This window comes from Phoenix dactylifera, chromosome 3, assembly GCF_009389715.1.
Source record: "Phoenix dactylifera cultivar Barhee BC4 chromosome 3, palm_55x_up_171113_PBpolish2nd_filt_p, whole genome shotgun sequence".
Classification (NCBI taxonomy): domain Eukaryota; kingdom Viridiplantae; phylum Streptophyta; class Magnoliopsida; order Arecales; family Arecaceae; genus Phoenix; species Phoenix dactylifera.
In genome coordinates this window covers 19844533-19860531 of record NC_052394.1, presented here as the reverse complement: position 1 = coordinate 19860531, position 15999 = coordinate 19844533, and the positions used below count along the sequence as shown (strand labels likewise).

General features: G+C 37.8%; 1 protein-coding gene and 1 non-coding gene across 2 annotated transcripts; both read left to right on the top strand.

The window, feature by feature from the left end:
• The first annotated feature begins 8349 nt into the window (after window positions 1–8349).
• Window positions 8350–13491, top strand: LOC103721963 (WEB family protein At2g38370-like). Its single transcript, XM_039124917.1, has 2 exons — window positions 8350–8957; window positions 11747–13491. The coding sequence occupies exons 1-2, from the start codon at window positions 8754–8756 to the stop codon at window positions 13262–13264; spliced, it is 1722 nt and encodes a 573-aa protein (XP_038980845.1). The 5' UTR covers window positions 8350–8753; the 3' UTR covers window positions 13265–13491.
• Window positions 13492–15746: 2255 nt separating this feature from the next.
• On the top strand, window positions 15747–15828 carry TRNAS-UGA. The gene has a single exon. It is a non-coding gene; the product is annotated as a tRNA-Ser (tRNA).
• The last annotated feature ends 171 nt before the right edge of the window (window positions 15829–15999 follow it).

The window sequence follows — 15999 nt, the reverse complement described above, 5'->3', positions numbered from 1 at the left end:
CTTGGGTTGGAACTTTATGATGTATCTATATTAGGGTTGTATGATCGATGTATCCAGTTTACCGAAAAAAAAGAAAGAAAGAAAACCACTCTTGGGTTGGACAAAAACCCTGTGGACCACTTGGAATGGCATTGATGTCAAGGAGCCCAAGTACTACCCTGTGGACCACTTGCTTGGAATGGCATTGATGTCAAAGGGCCCAAATACCACCTGCTCAAATAGTGAGTCTTCCATGAGAGCAGCTTCAAAACACTAATTATTCTTGGAGGACAGAATAAGAGATGGAGAGTAGGTTAGGTGCATATTGGATTTTTTTTTAAAGAAAAACGCATCATGCTAGATATGTGAGATTGAGCAAACTTTGCGCCTGTGCGTTGCATGAGCATGGCTATATATTTATATCTAAAAGTTAAAATTCTTGTTTTTGGCCATTAATTTGAGTTCATCATTCTACAAGAATCCAAGTTTGCCAAACTCTCGATTAGGTCACTGGGAGAGAAGATTAATTGCATAGAAATTAGAACGCACGGGTGTACTACTGGCCCCCCTTTACATGTCCTTTCATTTCTGCCGAAGTAGTGGGTGGGCTGGATTATTGTTTGAGGTTGCCCATGGGCCCGAGCTACTCTCTCTCTCTCTCTCTCTCTCTCTCTCTCTCTCTCTATATATATATATATATATGTATATAGTGATTTTACCTTGTCCTTTTCTTTCTATTTGCCATTTAATGTCCTAAATGTAGTGGGAATGATTTGAAAAATAACTCATGCAGTCTCTACGCCTCTTGTTTCTTCCTCTAGAACGTCGCATATACTTTCAATTTTTTGTAATGTCAAAATTTATCTTATTACATTCGTAAAGTGAAAAAAAGACATAAATACGCAAAAGAAAGTGCTACGGAGTGCTGCGTTACGGTTCTTGGTGTAAAGTGGTGTAAAGATGAGAAAAGTCAAAGTTCAAACACGGTATAAAAACCTCGTTTTCTTCACTCTCCCCCTTTCTTCTTCCTCAAAATTTGCTACTCATTTTTAATGAAAGAAGCAGTAAAAATTTCGAAATTTTTGTTAGCATAATTTTAGGGATCACGTAACAACCTGTATCAACCCATAATATTTTTTTTATTAGCGTGATTCTGTATCGGTCAGTATTATTTTTTTTGTTAGTACGGTCTTATTAAAGTAATTTTAGAGATCACATAATAACTTGTATCAACGAGTATTATTTTTTTTTTGTTAGCATGATTCTAAATCAGCCAATATTATATTTCTTGTATAGAGTCTGTACAAAAATATATATAACCTCTGAGATGTACCAAATGTGCTGAAATAAAAAAAATAAAATTATTTTTTTCTACAAATATTTTAACAATCTACAGCCCGAACACATTAGATGCTGAGGTAGCTGCACCCATCTTTCATTTCTTGGCCCGGGCAAATCCTCAAACTATACTTTTAATATCTGAAGCCCCTGTAAAAGCGATAAAATGGACTGTTCCTATAAGTCAATTCTATTTAAAAAACGAACAAGTGGACGAGACAAATCAAATCAGTATGTTACAATATCCAAGTACACATCATTCCATATCAATTAAACCTGAAAATAATGACATAATTGTTCCTTTTTCTAGCAACATAATACACAAAGTTCGCATATATAGTACTATTACAACATTCCACTGCTTTCACCAAACAGCTCCAAAAGCCTACTATGAGACACTTAATGGGCGAAGCCCCTTTCTTAACACAGATCCGACTGAACTCCATTCCATTTCACATCTTATTAACTGTGCAATTACAGGAAGAAGAGAGATGATAACGGCAACAAAATAAGAAAGCTAGCCATGCTTAAATTCATACAAACATTGCCCATTTATTCTGAATCTGCTAAGGCGGATGAGATATTCTACCAGAAACGTACGTGGACGGCCTGAACAAGAAGACCTCTATGAGCAATACCAAGGCTAGATCAACGTCTCACGACTCACGACATTTTTTTTCTTTACGATTGCGATGAAATAGTAACCTTGGAATCTGTCGCACCTGAAAGCACAAAATTGACCTTGGCGGCTCATTGTCATAGTCCTCATGGTCCCTTCTTGAAGAGGATGATGACCGTGAGCTCAAGAATCGGCTACGTTGATGAGAAACTGAAGACCCAAACGGAGAAGAGTAGGATGATGATGATGATGATGATGATGATGACACTGATGAGGATGACATTGGTGGCGATGCCAGGCGAGCTTTCCTTGGATCGAGCCTAACGAATAAGGCGGTGATGAGGCTGAGCCTTGAGGACGACTTCTTTTTCTTCTTTTTCTTGGTAGCCATGGACTTCATGGGATTAAAGTGGGAGGAAGGTGGAGGGGTGAGGGGAGGGAGGGTGGAGGTGGCTACGGCATCCTTCGGTGTGCCCGGTTGAGACTCCCACCGGAAGGGCACCGAGCCTGGTGCCACCCCATAGTAGACCCTGAAGGAAGGGTTGGCCAGGGAGCTCTCCTTGGAGAGGAGCCTCGAGTAGAACTTGTCATCTTGCTTGATGTGGAGGGGGCTTTGGGGACGACTTGAGGTACTGGAGAGCATCTCTCGGCCTAGATGGGCAGGGTGGTAGGAGAGGAAGGACTATGAACCTCAAGACAAGTAAATGCCGGCTCTTTGTTTCGTCACAAAGTGTGGCCTTGTAGGGCTCCGGTTGTTTGAGATATACTTAATAAGGAGCACATGCTGCGCTTAGATCTTGACTTGGAATTAAATGTTGGTCCTATTTTTGTTTTTCTCAAGGGGTTGTAATGATGTGTGTATATATATATATATATATAATGGTTTATTAACGAAGCTTGTTAATTAAGTATGGCTAAATTTAACTTGGTATGATCACTGACCCACTACTAAAAAAAATTGACTCCCTAACTGCATCTAAAGAGGAAAGCTCTCATTTCTGCAAGTTAGGGTGACGAGTTACACGGTTGGACAAATGAAGTTCTAACTACTTGGCAAGACTAGTTCAGAGTTCTACAATAGATGGTGATGGTGGTGCTGGAGATTGCAAAGTTCATAGGCTAGGTTGGAGCATATTGATGAATAGTGATGAGATCTTGATGACTGTGTTTTTAGCTTCTGGCACAAATTGAGGGAAAGAATGGAGATGATCTTGTTGATGATCAATTAATTAATGTTGGTAGAAGGCAGTTGTCAGAAAATATGATGTTGACAAAAAGAAGAGGTGATGTGGATAAAGGAATGTCTTTGCTCTTTCTGAGAGAATCATCATCTTTATGATTGTTGTTCCCACTTTTTTTTATTTTCAAGGAAAGGCCCAACTAGCTCCTTTAATCTACAAAGAGATTGTGAAGCAAGCAAAGCCTCCTCAAAGAGGAGGAGACGAAGAATGAAACACATAGCAGATTCCCATGCCAACTTTATTCTATGTTTGTTATGGCAACCTTGGCTTCTGCACATCTCGGCATGAAGAATGTATACCCCAACTCTGAGAAACAGTGTATGAACGTTGCTTAATTGGAACCTTGGTGCCCAATCACAGATCAGTCATGTTGCTAATAGCCACCTGACCCCAGTGCATGCAAATGAACAATGAGAGCATGGATCAAACAACAGCCATCAATCCAGTGAGTGAAAAGCAAAACGGCACTATTGGTCATTTATCAAGTAGGGGGCTTTTTGATGATATCGTTTTAGGGGCCAAGGCTAGCCTTAGAAAATGTTGCTAGGCAAGGTCTTTACTTGACATATAACACTCTCACAGGCAGCACGTTTTTATCTTTATGTTCCTATCAACTATTAATTTAGTCTACATGCGCATCATCATAATTTTTATAGAACCTTGATCCAATGTAGCCAATGGATAGATAGATCCATGTAATTTATTAAATTTACTCAAAAGTCACAATGTTTGGAGTGTAATTTCCTAAGAAGACATCCTTCAATAATAATCATAATAATAATAATCCCTAAGAAGTCAACTGAAACATGGTGGTGATCTACAGAATAAAAATTTATATGTATGCAATAGTTGGATCTGGCATCCAAAGCTCAATATACAAGGGAAAACCATGGAGATTGTTAAGTCCTTACCAAAACAACCAAGTCAATGAAACATCATTATATGCTATGTATAACATACAACAAAGAATATAATTTATGTCAATATTTTTTTTGGTAAAATGATGTATGTAAGAATTGTTGTTTTCTTAGGTATGTATTGCATATCAACATTCAGTACATTAAAATTTCTTGCACATTGCTATAATGTCTGAAACGCCAATAGGAAACGCACACCATGGAATTCTTTGGATGTTCTTAAATTTTTGATCTCAGGATGGAACTTCTTAGAACTATATAATAATTATAACCATGCGAATCTAAAGCGCTTACTTGAGTTGGCACAGGACCTTTAAGGTCACTTCCAAGGCAAATGGTTTTTCTTTCCCCATAGTAAGCATGTTCCGAAGCCAGCATCAATTAAGCAAGGTCCAATATGACTTTGGGACAAGGTATGATGTGAACTTAAAGTTTCACACTTTCTTGGCACCAACCTTGGGGACAAGGGTTGATGCATTCATCATCTAGTTTGATCGATTGCAAGAAGACAATGCAATAATGAGGGTTCAACCTTTTTTTTTTTTGAAATAAATACAGCGGGCAAAGATGTATCTTGCTTTCCCTTATAAACAAGAAAAAGGACAATCCAAGAGAGATCAGGTAATAATGCTGTGTTAAAAGCAAACTTTTGCAGCAGCATAATGGTTGCTTTGCTTAAAAAGATAGCAAAATGGTTGCATCCCTCCTTCAAGGGGTGGAGATTTCAGATTTGAAACTTCGGAGATGCTTGTATTTGGATATGAGCCCTTGGTTTATTTTTAGGACTCATTTTGTTTGAGGAATTTTTTTTTATTAGAATATTTTTTTTTGCAAAGTCGATGCCTAAGTATATGATGCCGAAAAAAAGTAATTTTTTACATATTTAGTTGACTATAAAAAAGTGGCAACACATTATATATAGAGTGGATTATATTTAGTTGAGCATTTATTTTTCTAAAAAAGCTGTATAAAATACATATTATACCCTTAATAAAGAAAAAAATTTTACCCGTTCCATCTAAAAAATCTTAAGAGTATCTTTTTTTTTATATATCCTGCATAATTTTTTTATAAAATACGAGAAGTTTTTTAATAAAAAACTACTTTTTTTTTGTGAAACTCTAACTAAATATAAGATTTTTTTTTCTATTAGCCATAATTTTCTCTCCCCCTTCTGCAAACCAAATAATCCTTAGTAAAATTATAGAGTTTATTGCTCTCCTGCTACGGCCATGTAACTAGCATCTTTCAACGGAAGTCTCCTTTATGCCCGAGATAAAACAAAATGGCTTTGAAAAAAATAAAAGAAAAGAAGGTTGATAGGAGAACAAACATCTTGCATGCTGGATGATTAGACCACAATTTTATTAATCAAGCATTTAATAGCTTCTTAGAATTTAATTAAGTGGCTGAGTAGCTAATCATGTTTTTTTTGGCTACGTGCATCAGTACTTTGTACCTTGGACCAATGAACAAAAAATATTATTCCATGCATCAGAGAATCTATCAATAAGTGCTTCTCTCGTGGCTTCTATTACAACCACTTATTCCGCCTTTAATGCGGTCACCGCCTCTGCATGGGGAATTGTAGCCCTATAACTCGATCGTGACCACCTGAGTGATCTCCGGCTTCTTTCAGATCAAACATAAACAGCTCCACTTTATTGAGCTACTGAAGGCCTCTGCATGTTCTTTACCATCGAAAGTAAGTTCCAGTAAACTGACCTAAATGTAAGCATCCAATAACTATAGAAACATATTCTGTGAACAGGGCAATCAGGCATCCCTGGGACCATCGCCATCACCATATCAAATCTCAAATAGCCTATTTTCTTAGAGGATTCAGGTCTCTCTGAGGAAAAGCCAGTTAAGAGACATCTTTGTTTTAGTGCAATATAGAAACAAAAATTGGCTTTGGAGTATACTTTAATTTGAAAGATTATGCTGGAACTATCAAAAAAAAAGAAAAGAAGAAAAGGTTGTGCTGGAAATTATAATTGGGATAGTAATCCACCAAATTCTCAGACTTCCCAAGCTGCATTGCATTAATCACCATATAGGAAAGCTCTTCCTTTTGTCTGCAAAAAAAATGGTGTTAATCCAAAATTGCTAATTGAACTAGCATAGCAGAATATCATTTCTTGGCACCTCCCACCTAATGTTATATTCTAAACATGCGCTTAACTTTTTTATGCAAGGCTTAATTCAATCATCTTCATAAGTCTAAAGTTTGGTCATTTGATGTCACAAAAGCAAAAGTATCACATGGCATGTTTTCATTCCTTTTTTTTCCTTCATGATTAGGAGAGGCTAATCCTTTTCTTTCTACGAATCGAAACATCGACTTCTTGACCAAACGACAAGAATAGGTAAAGGTATGTTTGGTTTGTGATTGGAGCTGAAATTAGAATAGATTAGAACGAAAATCGAAATGATAATATTTTTCGATGAGTTTGGATCATGATTAGTTAAATAGAAAAATATTTTTAAAACTGGATTGAATTTTCAGACACCGAAGCAATTCCCATTCCCTCATGCAATGGAAACGGGCACAGAACTTTTCATCAATGCACTTATGAAGATTCCTTGGTCTCCATGCCATGTTGCCACCAAGAAAGTTAGATTAATCATTCCTGGTTTGATATGGCCTTGTCATATTATTTACTGTTAGAAGCTGCACTATGCTATGCATCAATAATAATGTAAAAGATGAAAGAAAAAGCATTTGCATGCATGTCATGTTGTTGATTATTACTCAGTTTTACCCCTTGCCTTGTCTAGATTGCACATTTATTTGTACTGCATTTTATGAGAACTCCTGAGGATGAAGCCGGGCTCCCAAGGGTAGAGGCGAAGCCGGGCTCCCAAGGCTAATAAAGATAAAGGCTTCCTTTTCTTTTTATATATACAGGGTGGGGCCCGCGAAAGAGGCATGCTCCGGTAGTCGCGCCAGAGGGCGTTTGGAGGGGCAGCAGGACGATCGAATCCTCTCCCTACTCGTTGTCCCGCGCACAAATTCAAATCAATAATTTTTATCATTAAAAATATGTGATTTTTTTTTTATGAAAGGACTTTCTCTAAAAATAATTTTATCGAAGGACTCTTGCACAAGAAGTCGTTTTATTTATGAAAAATCTAAAATGTAAATAGCATTAGAATTATTAAAAATAAAATAATATTGTGGAAAGCTGACCTTTTTCGATGCTCAAATCTCAGTTATCCTCTTTCTAGTGAAATCCACGCATTCTTATGGCACGTGCAAAGCACGTGTCAAATTCTAATTGAGAGCCACGGAATTTGGGCCATATGGGTAATTTTTGCCATACATGGGGGTAGTTTGGGTAATCAACCACAAACAAAAGGGTGGTTCTAAATACACCCCCCCGATTGCTCAGGACACCCCCCAAAAATTAAAAAAAAATTAAATACTCTCTACACCCCCCATTTGCTAAGGACACCCCTAAAAAATTAAAAATTCCTAAATTACCCCCCACCCTCCCCACCCCCTCACCTAAATTGCTCTCTACACCCCCCAAACCCCCCCCATCCCGCTCTTCCCCTCCAAAACACCTCGCCGACGCCCAAAACCCCCCCGTTCCCCCTTCTCCCTCTCGTCGCCGGCATTCTCCCGATCTCCGACCACCTCGCCGGCTTCTTCCGGAACCACCTCGCCGGCTTCTCCCGAAATTTTTTTTTTTCACGGTTCGTGCTCCGTTCGGCACTGGATCGCCGAACAAAAGGCTTCTGTTCGGCTGAACAGTGCCGGACAGAAGCCTTCTGTTCGGCACTGTGCAGCCGAACAGATCTGTTCGGTTGAGGGTTGCCGAACAGAAGGCTTCTGTCCGGCACTGTTCAGCCGAACAGAAGCCTTTTGTTCGGCGATCCAGTGCCGAACGGAGCACGAACCGTGAAAAAAAAAAATTTCGGGAGAAGCCGGCGAGGTGGTTCCGGGAGAAGCCGGCGAGGTGGTCGGAGATCGGGAGAATGCCGGCGACGAGAGGGAGAAGGGGGAACGGGGGAGGAGGGGTTTAAGGGGGGTTTGAGGGGTGTTTTTTTTTTTTCTTTTCAAAACGAAACGGAGGAGGAGGAAGGGGGGTGTATGAGAAAATTTCAAGGGCAATATGGTAATTACACTAAAGGTTAGTTTGGGTATTTTTTTTTTGGTTTTTGGGGGGTGTCCTGAGCAATAGGGGGGGTGTATATAGAACTACCCCAAACAAAACGGTACTCACGCACTCGTGAGTTGTGAAGCGAGACAAACTTCAGGCAAGTTCACGGGCATGGTACCCATTTCAAATAATACATTCCGTACATTCCCATACAAATTCATATGCGGTAACCACAGATTTAAGGGCGTACCTAGTCAAACGCAGCGACGGCGAGACTTGACGCCATATTTGGACGGATAGATCATATACCGCACTTAAAAGAACTATGAACACTCGCGCGCATAAAAGCAGCGCTTCCTAACAAAAGCTGCTCCCTTCCCCCTTCCCTCTGTCTGCGGCCGTGCTGTTCTTCCGCTTCTACTCCGATCTCGACTTCACTCGAAAAAGAGAAGAAGAGTAGGACAGAGAAGAAGAAGAAGAAGAAGAAGAAGAACAAGAAGGAAGAGAAGGAAAGAAGGCATTCTCGTACGAAGCCTCGGGTTCTTCTCCAATGGAGGTGGTTACTGGTGCGGCGCCGCCGGAAACCCTTGCCTCCTCCTCCTCCTCCTCGGGGGCGGCGAAGGAAGCGCAGAGGGTGCGGAGATGGGAGGTCGACACCTCGGCACCCTTCGAGTCGGTGAGGGAGGCCGTGGAACGCTTCGGGAGGAGAGCCCCTTGGAAGCCGCAGCTCGGGCCGGTCATCCTCCCTCCCGAGGTAAAGATTTAAGGCGTCCCTGCTTTTGGATCCATTTTTATCTTGTTCTCATTTGTCATTGGATTTTTATGCGTCTCGTTATGTTCTTTGTATTTTTTATTACCGTCCTTTACGTTGTTGTTCAAATTGGCGTGGTTAGGTGTGTAACAGATTACTACGATGATGTGGATTTATTGTTTTGGAAGCATAAGGTGCATCAAAGAGGGACAGATTTTATTTTGGTGGGACATGGAGTACTTGTATTGTAAATTGCAACGCAGACCCTTTGAAGGGTTTGTGAAAGCCGGAGAAGTAGAAGATGGGGCCATGTAGAATGAATTACTACAAGTTGAAGTTTTGAATTAAAGTATAAGTTTGAATATCTACCAACTAGGATTGCTTTTGATTTATTTTTGGAGTTAAGTTGAAGGTGGGGTCATTTATTTATTTGTTTATTTTTATAAACTGATCATTGGTGGCAGGGATTCTTGGAAAAAGACCGGGGAAGGAATGGAAATTCAGCAACTTTGAGGGAAAAAAACCTGCCACATCATCCCACACTCTGCATGCATTCCCCACATCCATTTTTCTTGATACCAATAGACCAAGCAACATCTAATGCTTAGTTAGCTCTTCTCCAGTGGCATTAATATGATTTTTTTAGGTCAAAAAGATAGAAAGAACTTGTCAACTTGCGTTGTTCCCCCCCACCCCCCTTCCAAAAAAAAAAGTGGAAAAGGGAAGGAAAATAAAAATAAGGACATGAAAATGAGGCTACTAATTATTGTTTTTTGCTCTTACTGAAACTTCTCCATAACAAGATCTCTCTTACCATGTCTCATCCATACGTGGTTTAAGTTGTTAACTCTATAGAAATAAAAGAAGCTATAGAGCCATAACATTTGCCTTCATTGCTTCGGTGTACGGTTGACATCGATAAGGGAATGCGTCCTTGGCTTGTACTTTTTAGTTGGGCCCAATGGTCTAACTTATGGTTGCCATGACCTTGATCCGAATAGGGGTCGAAATCCATAGTTGCACCAAGAACCGTAGCACCAATCCTACAATATGGTTGCAGCCAGAGGATGGGCCGAAGCACCAAGTAGGAGAGGTCAGAACTTTACCTAGAGAAACTGAAATAGATTGTTTGTAGCATGATTTGATTAAAACTTGAAGATGGAGTCAGTTTCAAATAGGTTCTTACCAAAATCTGTCCATTTCCATTGAAATATTTTAGTTCCTAGTGTAATGTAAAAGACCCTGAATAAAACAAGTGACATGATATTTTGGTATTGAAGTACAGAATGACAATATTATTGTAAGTTGATGGTGTCAACTACTGAACTGCTTTAAATACACAACCTTGATGAAAGATGAGCAAATGAAAAGATCCATATATAGCAGGAGTGCAAAAAAGACTTATGGGAAGAATAAATAGTGGAAGCCTTTAAAAGGCTATAATTTTTGAGATGTTGACCTGACTATGTTGAAGGAATGATGTACTTATTTTTTAACTTGGGAGTTTCTCAAGGAAGAGAAGAAGGAAAGTTGTTGACATACATAGTTGACCACTTGATGTAGGTATGATAAACAAATAGTAGAACTTAAGCCTCAAGAAATTTGAACACGAAGAAGGTTATAATTTAGGTAACTGAGACTGCAAGGTGACAATAACAGGAAGCGGTGACTCAAGATGTGGATATCTAGTAGAGAGTCCAGCTAAAAGATGGCAATTGGGCAATCTATTGAAATGCATCAAGGCAAGGGCAATCATAAGAGAGAAATATGATGAGAATTTAGGTCTGAAAACTATTGCTAAGTGAAGTTACAATGCACAATGATGAAGATGGTGATAGTCAAGACTCAAGGCTTAGGTTTGATAGCTCTAGAAACAAAGTGAGGGAGTTGGCCATGGAGCAAAATAGGTCATTGGCTTAGAAAAAAATCAAGGCTAGTCATGCAAGATGTGCTTGAGCAAAAAGAATAAAAATGGCAAATATGCGTGTACATATGTGGGAAAGGTACACAGGTTTTGTGTGAACCATAACTGCCAAGCTTGATCCCTATAACCCATGAATGTTTGAGCTATTTTGGATGATACATCAGTTTTAGATGAAATCATGTACGGTTTCGTCTGTGCCAACTAGAAATTAACCAAGGGGGCATAAAATATTGGAAACCATTTGTCTATCTTAGATAATAAATAGTATCCTTCCAAATGCTGTTATATAGATATTTCTTTTTCATTTTGTTGTCTTTTGTATCCCTGAAAATTGCTTGGCTATCATCATGTAGTCTTTCTAGTTTACCTAACTCACTTATCTATCTTATAATTCTTCAAATGCTTAAACATGAAGGTATCTTCTTAACCAACAAAAAGAAAAGAAGGAACAAAAAAATGCAACCTATGACTTGTGATGTCAGGATTTCATTCACATGACTAGTTGATTCTCCTTATGAGTTTATTTGTATTCTAATTAGAGAAATTATAGGTGCAAGTTTATACCAGTTGCACTTCTTTCCTTATTTTGGTTTTTACACTTTCTGATGTTCTGCACAAGCAACACTGACTTTGTGCCTTTTTCCTTTTTTCTTGTCTTCTAAGGAGCCCTTTTTTTCCAGTTGAAGGCTTGCATGCTTCCTTCCTTTGTTCAAATTACTACATAGATGCTTTGATTGTGGCTCCAACATCTTGCTTGTGGTTTCAACAAACACATTTTTCCTACGTATATTGTCGGTGCACATATTGTGATTAATCTGTTCTCTTGATAATCAAGCTAAATGTCTTCTTTGAACCTCATTGTTGTCAGGATCTTGAGCTTATGAAAGTGGAGGAACAGACTGTAAAGTTAGAGATGGATCTTATTGTGAAGGAAAGAGAAACGTTTAATGTGTTGAAAGAACTTGAAATGACGAAAAGGATTGTAGATGGCTTAAAGTTGAGATTACAGAAAGAAGCCTCGGAAGTCACTAAAATTCTAGACAAATATTCAGATAGTATTAAGGTACATCCAATTCTAGATGCTGAAGAAAAATGGCCCATGTATTTTGAGAACCTTGTAGATTCGGTAGGTCAAAATATAGGTACTAAGCAATCTCCAGGATTAATTTTAATGAAATTGAAGCAGGCAAAGTTCAATCTGAACAGGACTACTAGCGGTTTAGCTGGGATACGATCTTCCATTGAAAAGCTAAAGAGGGAAATAAAGGAGGAGAGACATTTGCTTGAGAAAACCCGTGAAAGATTGAGTTCAAATACTGATAAGGTCTCATGCCTAGAAGAAGATCTAAATAAGACAGTGAAGGCACTACAATTATTTAAAGATGCAAAGAGTATGCACTGCGAAAAACCTTCGGATACATTGAGTTGGATCAAAGAACTGAGTTCTGAGAAGGAGAAGTTTCAAAAGATGACAGAAGCTGCCAAATCTGAAATTTCAAAATTGACTGCTGAAATTGAACAAACGAAGTCAAGAATAAAGACTGCCGAGGTCAGGTGTCTTGTAGCCAAGAAGATGGAAGAGGCAGCCAAATCAGCAGAAGCTGTTATCCTTAAGGAAATCAAAACCTTAAGAGACAATGAGCATTCAGTTGCGGTTCTTCAAAATTCTTCTGAAGTCACACTTCCAGTTGAAGAATATGCCATGCTGATTCACAAGGCTAATGAGGCTGATCAAATTTCGAGAAGGAAAATTGGAGCTGCTATGCTTGAGGTAGAAGAAGCAAAGCAGTCTAAACTGGAACTACTAGAAAAGGTCGATGAAGCTATAGCAGATGTTGAAACCAGTAGGAAGGCGTTAGAAGAGGCCCTAGAGAGGGAAGAGGCTGCAAACAGAGAGAAGTTTGGTATTGAAGAAGCTCTTCGAATATGGAGGTCCGAACATGGTCAGAAGAGGCGCGCTGTGATTAACTCTACAAAATTCAAGAACTACTCTTCAACACCGCATAGAAGAGGCTCACAGATGCTTGATGTGAATGGCTTGAGTTTGGTTACTGGTGGGTCAAGGAGCATGGTAGGGCCAACATTGTCAATTGGGCAGATACTGAGCAGGAAGCTTATGGCCCATGAAGATTTTGAGACACATGTAGCCGAGAAAATCAAAGGAAAGCCTAAGGTTTCTCTGGGTCAAATTCTAAGCAAAAAACATGATTTTTTATCTCCCCTAAGGATAGATGATGGTACCACTCACAAGAATTTCTCTGCAAAGAGGAAGAAGTTTGGTTTTGCTGGTTTCTCACTTCTCTTGGCGAAACAAAATAAAAATAAAAGGAAGAAGAAGAAGCAGGCTTGGAATCCTCAACTAAGCTATATTGTCAAGCACGAGTAGCTGTTCGTGGCTTCAGCTTTTGTGGAACAACTATTTCTGAGAACAAGAATTTAATCTTATTGCTTCTGTTCTCTGTAGATTGCAACTTAGCTTCAGTGCTTGTAGGTCTGAACTTTTTGTGTAAATCTCATGCTCAGTATATGTAGAAGCTGGTACTTGGGCTGTGAAAAGCGAAACCAGTTTCTTGCTCGTACGACTTGGAATAAAATGATGGGTATCTTTAGTTAGAGCCGGCTACTTTCATAAACAGATAATACTACTGCAAATGCTTTTAGAATAAACCGCCGAAATTGCATGATAACACTAGCTGAATGGAGTTGATCTCAGAGAATATTTTTGGTAGTTCATACAAGTTGAGATTTTTGAGGATCATCTATAAAATATTGCTCTAGGGGCTGGGAAGTTCCGTAATATTCTTGCTTTTACTCGTGAATAAGAGTTTTTTTTTTTTTGTTTAACCCTTCAAATTTTGTTCTGAACATATAATAGTGTTCAAGGGGTTCCGTTCTACGTTTATTGTATTTTCAAGGGGTTCTGTTCTGAACATATAATAGTGCTTCTTGTCCTTGTAAGAATTGGTTTATTATTTTTGAAGCAGGCAGGTTGAAAGGTAGGCACCTTTTTTTTTCTTTTTTTTTTTGTTGAAAATGGACATCTTTATTTTTAGAATTTTTTTTTTCATGAATAACCTCCTAAATATCGAATTTTGCATGAATACCCTTCCAAAATTGATATTTGCATGTATATCCTCGTAAAACATTTGTTTTGTTCTTCTACCCTATTTTTATTTTTGTTTTTGCATTTGTACTCATGTTATCTAACGATGCTAAAAAATTAACGATTTTTAAATTAAAATAACTAAAATATTCTTAATGAGTATACATATAAATAGATCGCAATCCCGATATTAGGAGAAAAAAACAAGAACAATAGCATAATTTTAAAATTTTATTTTATTTTTAATTAATATAATTTTTTTTTTAATATCATTAAAACAACTGTTATATTAGAAGCATTGGGAGCATTGATACAATTATAAAGTTTATGAAGATAGATATATATATATATATATATGTAAATATTAATTTTGAAAGGATATTTATCTAAAATTTGATTCTTATGAAGGTACCTATGAAATTTTTTTTTTTTTTTTTTACTAGGAAAATGATATTTAAAGCGCACACCAACTTCAGAGTGCTGGGAGTTCCATGTTTGGATCAGCGTCATTTCAAGCGGCCGTTTGCCAGAAAACGAGGCGCTAAAATAAGGGTTAATTAGGGATGTGATTAGGCCATTACCTGTACTGAATGTTTCCTACTGATTCGGTCAGCTTCTTTTTTTTCTGATTTTTTTTTGGCTATACTCAACTACGTGTGGTGCACTGGTGTGAGAAGATGGTGTACCAATAATAAAAAAAAAAAACTGTACCGATCCATACTCCGTCTCGGGGTGGAACATGACTGATAGATTTACACTGGACGGATTTGGCTGTTCTCACGAAGAAAACTATAAAAATTATTTTTACATACAAATCAAATAAATAAAAAATATATAAACAAATTTTAGTACTTCATATAATATTAAAAAAATAAAAGTATAGAATATAACAAACTAATTTTTTTTAGCAATACTAGAAATATAATCAATTAAAATATTATTCTTTGAAAGGTTAAATATCATTTATACTAAAAAAATAATTAAATAAAAAGTAATTAAGTACAATGGTATGTAACTTTTCACACGTCTAATTTTTTTTTAAGTGAAACGGTAAAGATAAAGAATGAAAAAGAGATTTGTATAAAGAATGAGTAGAGTTTTTATCTGTATTTGTTCCAAATTTACTATTGGTTAGATAAAATTTACCCCACAGTCGAGCTAGGTTAGGTACCCAATAGGATGGAGTAAATTGCCATTCCTAATATAAAAATTTTTAAAAAATTAAGTATTGCAAAGATAATTGTTTCTCTCAATTTATGCCTCATCTTCTTTTGATTAATAAAAAGCAAAAACATGGTGTTGAAAATAAAAACATGTCAGCTGTGCAGCCTATGGCCCTAAGAATGTTGAAAACCAACCCCCAGTTTGACTACAACAAACTGACATTATAATTTTATAACCCGTTTTTCGGAGTTAAGGTTCCATTAAAATACATGTCAAAGAATTTATATGGTGACTGATGTTTCCCAATATATCTTCCGGGAGAAAGATTGATTCACCTTCTATCTACCATTGACTCATCCACCACATAGATCTAAAAGCACGGATCCGGCTTGCGTCTACAACCCCGATCCTTCCCTCACTCATTCCAAAGTCAACATTTGCCGTCATCTGCAACAACCATTGCGATTTTGGAAGTCAAACATGGTGCATAATTGTCCTTCGGTATAAATGAAAGATAAAATTAGAAGGGGTAAAAATTCGAAATTGAGCATGTTGGGAGGAGTCAATAAGATAAAAAACTTCTACTCAGTCAATCTGTACCGTCGATATGTCCGAGTGGTTAAGGAGACAGACTTGAAATCTGTTGGGCTTCGCCCGCGCAGGTTCGAACCCTGCTGTCGACGCGTTAATTTCCTAAATTTTCCTTTGGAAAGAATATTTTTTTTTTGCAAAAACAAAACCCTTCTCTGTATATAAACGAAGATTCCTTATGTAGAAACGGTTGCAAAAAAAAAAAACCTTTGTTAGTATATAATAATTAATAAGTGATCGAGCGTAACCGGACGAAGATTCGT